This window comes from Microtus pennsylvanicus, chromosome 11 (assembly GCF_037038515.1).
Source record: "Microtus pennsylvanicus isolate mMicPen1 chromosome 11, mMicPen1.hap1, whole genome shotgun sequence".
Classification (NCBI taxonomy): Eukaryota; Metazoa; Chordata; class Mammalia; order Rodentia; family Cricetidae; genus Microtus; species Microtus pennsylvanicus.
Window position 1 is genome coordinate 23,906,343 of NC_134589.1, and position 8,000 is coordinate 23,914,342.

Genomic DNA, 8,000 nt, shown 5'->3' on the forward strand with positions numbered 1-8,000 from the left:
TAATTTAACAAAACTTTGGATTCTTTGTAGACAAAACATTTTAATTGGGAATGGGATCTATGCAATAAATTAATAATATAAAGCAAGCTACAATTTGCAAAGTGTCTTAATAAAGATAAAGGCTGCCATTTATTGGAAGATTCTTTTATTGCTGGCCCTGTGCTGGCCCATCACAGCATTCAGTGTTAGAAACAGCCCTATAAAGGGGCAGGAGGATAACCTCCATTTCATGGACAGGGAAATCAAGACTGAGAAGGAGTTTGCTTGTTATGGATTCAAACCCAGGGCCTTGGGCTCTCCAGGCAAGGACCAGCCCTGGGCAAAATCCCCACCCCAGAATTCAGTTGGCTTTTTTGTTTTGTTTTTTTGAGACAGGGTTTGTGTAGCTTTGGCTGTCCTGAAACTTGCTCTGTAGACCAGGCTGGCCTCAAACTCACAGAGATCCATCTGCTTCTGCCTCCCAAGTGCTGGGATTAAAGGCGTGCACTACCACCACCTGACCCAGCATTTTCTTTTACAAAGTGATGGTGCAGCCCTTTAATCCCAGCCCTCTGGAAGCAGAGGTGAGTTCAGGGCTAGCCTGGTCTACATAGTGAATTCCAGGATAGCTAAGAGTACATAGTGAGAACCCATCTCAAAAACAGAATGAGGGGGGGGCTGGAGAGATGGCTCAGTGGTTAAGAGCATTGCCTGCTCTTCCAAAGGTCCTGAGTTCAATTCCCGGCAACCACATGGTGGCTCACAACCATCTGTAAAGAGGTCTGGTACCCTCTTCTGGCCTGCAGACATGCACACAGACAGAATATTGTATACTAAATAAATAAGTAAATAAATATTTAAAAAAAACAGAACGAGGGGCTGGAGAGATGGCTCAGAGGTTAAGAGCAATGACTGTTCTTCTAGGGGTCTTGAGATCAATTCCCAGCAACCACATGGTGGCTCACAGCCATCAGTAATGAGATCTGGTGCCCTCTTCTGGTATGCAGGCAGAAAACTGTATACATAATAAATAAATAAATCTTAAAAGCAAAACAACGAAATGAAAGTTGGTGAACAGAGTTGACTGAAAACCAGAAGCTCCTATCATGTAGGCAACCCAAACCTGGAGGGGCCTTGCCAAGCCTCCTGCGAAGTCCATCATCTTACTTCTGCCTCTGCCACGATCCTGCTTCCCAACCTCAGTTCGGCTGTCTGACTCAAGAGAGGCTCAACTTCCTAATTCAGAGCCTGCAAAGAGCTTCTTTTCCTTGGAGAACACCAAGGTAGTCGCGGGGTTAGTCTGATTTTGCTCTCCCTGTCTATTCCTAGTTACATCCATTTCCCTGCATTGGCCTTTCTGGAAGGAAGAGCAAGTGTGTTGCCTCTGACCTTTCAGCGCCTGGCCTGGACAGCTCCAAACGCTATTTCTAGAGACCTTCCAAGGCAGTGTGTCTCTATGCAACACCCTGCTCAATCTGCAACATCAGGTCCAGTCTTACCAGGCCGAGATCCCCTTGAGGAAGTTAATCTGGGCGAGACTAGAGGACATCCACCTGGATTGAGGGATTGGAGGGGAACCCTCCTTTCTTTCTCTTTGCTTTGAGCCATTCAGAGTGTGCTGAAGTAGACCAGGGGACAGACCAGAAATTTGGGCCTGAATCCAGAGTGGCCAGAGTCTCTATCCCTGGCCGTGAGTACTTGCACACACACACACACACACACACACACACACACACACACACACACACACACACACACGCTGTCTCTCTGAATCTAGAGTGGCCAGAGTCTCTATCCCTGGCCGTGAGTACTTGCTCTCACACATTGTCTCTTTGAACAGGGGTGTTTCCAGTTTCTGCACCACACAGTGAGGAGCAGGGGTGGGCAGGTATGGGTTCTTACCTTCAACCTGTACCATTTACATCTGTGTCTGGCATGCTAAGAGAGTTGAGAGGGGAACTGTGAAGTAAAATAAAGCATCCATTTCCTATCTCCCTTAGCAAGACACCTGCCTGGCTCACCCCTGGCCTCTGCTTTTTGTGTTTTCTGTAGGGCAAGAATGTTTGGGTCCCATCTAGGAACTCTAGGCTGTCCCCAATCAGCCATATCCTCCCTTCAGCTAACCAAGAGCAAGCCATTACCTGGCAAGGATTAGGGATAGTAAGGACATAAGGAAGAGGAAGAGGAAGGTTTGTGGGTTAGGAATTCAGATCTGTGCCTAGTCCCAGATGGGGGACACATGGTTCATCTCCAAGTTCCTCCCCATCCCAGCATACATATGCCCTTGACATCCAAGGAAGCATCTCCTATGTAATGACTCCGCAGATAGACACACATGTCCCCACAGACACACACATGCCCATGCAGAGAGAGAGACACCCAGGCAGGCAAATCTTTTTCCCTTTCTCTGTCTTTCCCTTGGTTTGAATTTCGTTCAGCCACATATGTTGTGTGTGCATGAGGGTGGGTGGGGGAGGGGCAGACAGGGATGAGGAATGGCATAATGCCAGCATCTACCTATGGGGCTTGGGTCAGGGATGCCCCCCACACCCACCCTGGAAGGAGGCCTCAGCTGTCCCTTTGTGGTGGAGGGGACTCTCTTGGGGAGTGGGAGTAAGCACTGAGGTCCCTTCTCCATACTCCAGAGTCTGGTTCTGACCCACCTTAGGGACCAGGAAACAGGGAAATGGACAGATCAAGACCCCGGAGAGAGTCTAGAATTGGCCGCCACCACAAACCTCCAATTCCCAGACTTGCTACCCCATTGTTCCCATATGGGGGGCTCTATATCTGAGGGGGGCAAATCCTCCCACCTCCCTCTCAATCCCTGCTTTCCTTGCGTTTGGCGGGGAGGGGAGGGCGGCAGAGATATTTATTTATTTCCTTTATTTATTTAATTTTTTTTTTTTTGGAGTAGAGAGTGACAGATGGCGGCGGGTCCCGGGGGAGCCGGCTCTCCCCCAATGCAGACGCATGCCAATCACCGTCTCTCATGTGATAGCTGCTGCCCGTGACGTGCCAAGCCCATATGGCCTGGCATAGAGGCTGGTACCCCGCCTGGTAGAGATGCCACACTCGCTCCGCGGCTCGCATGGCGCTCTGAAGACGCCGGCGCCCGCCGCCTTGAGGAACCGCTGCCCCCGCTCCCTGAAGATGGGGGAACAATGAAATAAGCGAGAAGATTCCTCTTCTCCCCCCTCTCTCTCTTGCCCCCTCCCCCCTCCCCTCCCCTCTCCCCTTGACTCCTCTCTGAGGTAAGTTGTCCGAGAGGGAGCTAGATCTGACCTGCCCATTGGGAGGGGGGCGCTGCTTCGGACAAGAAAGTCCCCCAGATTCCCCATTCCTGGGACTCTACCCCCTCACTGGGTGGGCATGGGCGCCCTGGGTTCTCTCTCCCATTGGGGTCGCAGCTCAAGGGGCTGCGTTGGGAAACCTTATGCCTAGGGTAGTCTGGGGGGCAGGGTCATGAGGTGCACGAAGAGGCGAAGATGGGGACCCCCGCCCCATGACTGTCCCAAAGGAGGAACCTGCAACCTTTCCCTGTCACCGAAAAAGATAAGCAAACAAACAAATTTGGATTTTCCCCCATGGATCCCAAAATACAACGAGATCTGTAGAGACGTGTGGGAGGGAGGCAGTTCGAAGGGGGGAAGGGGGTCCCTGACCGTAGGGGAGACGAACAGGGTTCGCTTCTGGGTCTCCTCCCCACGCCCGGCTTCTTCAGTCCTCGCCACCCGGAGCCGGCTCCGGGAGACCCAGGCGCAGCAGCTAGAGGAGACGGTGCTCCGGGCGTCTGGAATTGGGGCTGCGGGGGTGGGGGCCGGGCCGGGGGCGGCGCGCGGCCAACTTGCAAATTGGATTAGGGAGCGTGGGGGTGAGAGGCACCGGAGGGCAGGGGGAGCTGGGCCTAGGGGCCCGGGCCGCGGAGCCAAGGAACCGGGCAGCTGTCTCCACGGCGGCCGCCCAGCTTCTCTCCATCACCCGGAGAGAGCAGTCTTTCGGGCGAGAGCACCGCCTCCTCGGGCAGAGGAACCTGGCCCTTTAGCACCCCACCCGGTCCACGCTCTCTGGGACCCCGACACCGGCCTGGAGCGGCCTCCTTTGCGGCCAGGGGCGGAGCCGGGGCCCGGCTCTGGGGCGAGGGCCTGGGCCGCGGAACCCCGCCGGCAGCCGGGCAGGGCTGGGCTGGCTCTGGGCGGGGCAGCGGGACGTGGTGGGCATCGGGGGCCCCTTGGGCTGGAGCGCGCGCTGAGACTCGGTGGTGGTGGCGGGTTGGGGGGCCGTGGTGACCCTGGCGCGCCCCTCACTCTGTGTTGTCTGTCTCCCCGCCCCCGGGGCGCCCTCAGGCACCATGCTGACCCGCCTGTTCAGCGAGCCCGGCCTCCTCTCGGACGTGCCCAAGTTCGCCAGCTGGGGCGACGGCGACGACGACGAGCCGAGAAGCGACAAGGGCGACGCGCCACCGCAGCCTCCGCCTGCTCCCGGGTCGGGGGCTCCAGGACCCGCCCGGGCCGCCAAGCCAGTGTCCCTTCGTGGAGAAGACGTCCCCGAAGCCACGTTGGCCGAGGTCAAGGAGGAAGGCGAGCTAGGTGGTGAGGAGGAGGAGGAAGAGGAGGAAGAGGAAGGGCTGGACGAGGCTGAAGGTGAGCGGCCCAAGAAGCGCGGGCCTAAGAAACGCAAAATGACCAAGGCGCGTCTGGAGCGCTCCAAGCTGCGGCGACAGAAGGCCAACGCGCGGGAGCGCAACCGCATGCACGACTTGAACGCAGCGCTGGACAACCTGCGCAAGGTGGTGCCCTGCTACTCCAAGACGCAGAAGCTGTCCAAGATCGAGACGCTGCGCCTGGCCAAGAACTACATCTGGGCTCTCTCGGAGATCTTGCGCTCCGGAAAGCGACCGGATCTGGTGTCCTATGTGCAGACTCTGTGCAAGGGGCTGTCGCAACCCACCACAAATCTGGTGGCTGGCTGCCTGCAGCTCAACTCTCGTAACTTCCTTACAGAGCAGGGCGCGGATGGCGCCGGCCGCTTTCACGGCTCGGGTGGTCCGTTCGCCATGCACCCGTACCCGTACCCGTGCTCTCGCCTGGCAGGAGCACAGTGCCAGGCGGCCGGCGGCCTGGGCGGAGGCGCAGCGCACGCCCTGCGGACCCACGGCTACTGCGCCGCCTACGAGACGCTGTACGCGGCGGCGGGTGGCGGCGGTGCCAGCCCGGACTACAACAGCTCCGAGTACGAGGGTCCGCTCAGTCCCCCGCTCTGTCTCAACGGCAACTTCTCCCTCAAGCAGGACTCGTCTCCCGATCACGAGAAGAGCTACCACTACTCTATGCACTACTCGGCGCTGCCCGGCTCGCGGCCCGCGGGCCACGGGCTGGTCTTTGGCTCGTCGGCCGTGCGCGGGGGCGTCCACTCCGAGAATCTCTTGTCTTACGATATGCACCTTCACCACGACCGGGGCCCCATGTACGAGGAGCTCAACGCGTTTTTCCATAACTGAGACCTCGCGCCGACCCTCTTTCTTTTTCTTTGCCTTTGCCCGGCCCCTAATCCCAGCCCCGCGAGCTCGGGGGCTCCCACCGACTCCAGCGCCAGGCGCGCGGGGCGTGGGCCGCCGGTTCTGCGGCTCTCTAGGGCTGGCGCGGTCTCTTACCTGTGGGTGGCCCGTCCCAGGGGCCTCGCTTCTCCCTGGGGACTCGCCTTCTCTCTCCCAACGGGCTTCCTCTTCCCTTCTCCAGTGGAGTGCTTCTCTGGGGACCTCCCTCCTGGCTCTCCCTGGAGACTCCTTCCGCATTCCCAAACTTGGGTTTTCTCTCCCCACCTCCCAGTAGGCCATAAGGCTTTGGTAAGGGGCAGCTGAGTTTCGGGATAGTGTCTCCGCTTAGGAAACTTTTAAAAAAGACACTGAGCTGCCCAGGCCGAAAGGAGTTGGTATCTCTTCCTTCTCGAAGAGGGCAAAAGCCAGGGCGTTCAAACGCCTTCACCCCAACCCGAATCTCCGCGTTTTTTTAATTTTTATTTTGGTGGGAGGGGATGTGGATTGAGAGAAAAGAGAGAGGCCAAGCCAATTTGTAACTAGAATCATGTTTCCTTTTCCCTTTTTAAAAAAAACAAATATACAAAAGAAAAAAAAAAGCTAAGAGGCGACAGAGGCCGAACTCAGAGTCCGGATCGGAGAGAAAACGCAGTAAGAACTTTTAGAAGCAATAAAAGGCAAAATAATAATAATATTAATAATAAATACTACCAATAATAATTTTTAAAGAGACACAAATATCTATGCAAGAAGGTTCTGACTGAGCCTAGCAGCCCGGCCCGGGATGCCCCTTGGGTCCGCTGGCTGCACCGCCCAAGCGCGGATCAGTGCACTTTGGTGAAGTGGGGGCCTGCGCCGCCCCTCCCCCCAGGTTCTTACAATCAATGACTCGGAGATTTGGAGCCCCAGTGCCACTGCCCTCCCCCACCCTGTCCCGTTGTGCGTCATACTGTTTTCTAAAAAACCGTTTCCAAATTTGTATGGAATGGCAAACTGTTGGGGGTTCGGCTTGGGGAGGGAGGGTTTGCATGAGAGACACACACGCACACCACACCGCACGCACACGCAGGCCCGACACGGGCGTCCGGGGACAGATGGAAGTGAGTCTCCTGGCTCCTCTTCTCTACAGGCACTCCGGTCCCTCTTAGGTGAAGGTGGAGGAGCCCAGACCTGGGGGCAGCCCTACCCCTGCCCAGACTGTGCCTCTGTGGGCGCCAAGCTCCTGGTGACTTCTGGTGGCTGGAGAGGTGTTTTTTTGTTTTGTTTTGTTTTGTAATTGTCGTTGTTGGGGGGAATTTTTGTTGTTGTTGTTGCTTTTGTTTTTTGTTTTGTTTTGTGTTTTGGTTCTAGGCTCCTCCTGACTTTTGTCATCCAGTGAGCTGGGAGAACTGAGGGCCCCTTTTGGAGATTTCCGGCAAAAGAGGCAACAGGTGAACCTCTCCGCTCCAGAGGCAGGGAATCAGGCACCCAAACACTCGATGCAAAAAACGCAAACCCACAGGCGACACACCCCACACACACGCAATTTTACCTTCCTCTTGTAGCGAAGATGAAACTCCCGTCGGACACCCGAAGTGCATTGCGTGTTTCTGTTGAGTTTAATGACGATTAATAAATATTTATGTAAATGAGATGCAAAGCAGACCCGGTTTCTCACAGTGGCCTCCTTTTACGGGTGGGGACAGGGATTGATCTGGGACTGAAGTGATGGAGGCTATGTCAAGCGACTGTTCAGAAGCCTGAGAGAATGACTGTGGACATTCCTGGGTGGGGCTTCCAAACTGCAAGGCCTTCGCACACACCCAATGGGCTGATAAACAATCACACTTGCTGCCCCTTCTAGGCCCCACCCAGATTTACATTGTACCCAGCACGAAGCAACCCTGTGGTCTGCTTGCTTTCATTCAGCTCCCAAACACACTCAAGGATCTTCTTTGAAAACAAAACATTTTTCAACAATGAAAAAAAATTATCAAAATGGGACCATCCACCATCTCACAACCCCTGGCTTACTGTCACACACACACACACACACACACACAAAGACAAGTAAGTGCAAATAATGAGGACGCTGAGGAGGCAGACATGGATTTTCTTGAATTAAAAAAATAAGATCATGAGGATAAAATATCAATGGAGAAATCTCCTTTCTACCTTAAATTTGTGTTTCAGTGGGCTTAAAGGAACGAATTTTTCTGGTGTCAGGGATATTGATTTTTTTATTATGGATAAGTCTATGAGGTGGCTGAATCTGGAGAGGGACCCTGGTTAAGGACAAGACCTAACCATGAGCAAAAGGAAACAGCACCAATTAATGCCTGCGCATCCTCCTTCCCTGCTTCAGGAGAAGAGAAAAGAGGCTCAGTGGAAAATGCGTAGGAAGACCCTCTTTTGCTCAGACCCCTCTTTCTCCCCCTCTAGGCCCTGGACGCAGAGGCAGCTAGCTCGGAGTAGACTTTCCCCCCAAAAGATGCCTTCTCCTTAT

General features: G+C 54.9%; 1 protein-coding gene across 3 annotated transcripts; it reads left to right on the forward strand.

The window, feature by feature from the left end:
* Window positions 1-3,039: 3,039 nt before the first annotated feature.
* Neurod2 (neuronal differentiation 2) lies at window positions 3,040-7,159 on the forward strand. 3 transcript variants are annotated; one of them, XM_075990846.1, is made up of 2 exons: window positions 3,040-3,233; window positions 4,326-7,159. In XM_075990846.1, the coding sequence occupies exon 2, from the start codon at window positions 4,331-4,333 to the stop codon at window positions 5,477-5,479; it is 1,149 nt and encodes a 382-aa protein (XP_075846961.1). In that variant the 5' UTR covers window positions 3,040-3,233; window positions 4,326-4,330; the 3' UTR covers window positions 5,480-7,159. The 3 variants fall into 3 exon arrangements, with proteins under 3 accessions (XP_075846961.1, XP_075846959.1, XP_075846960.1); XM_075990844.1 differs by lacking the exon at window positions 3,040-3,233 and adding an exon at window positions 3,267-4,192; XM_075990845.1 differs by lacking the exon at window positions 3,040-3,233 and adding an exon at window positions 3,267-3,853.
* The last annotated feature ends 841 nt before the right edge of the window (window positions 7,160-8,000 follow it).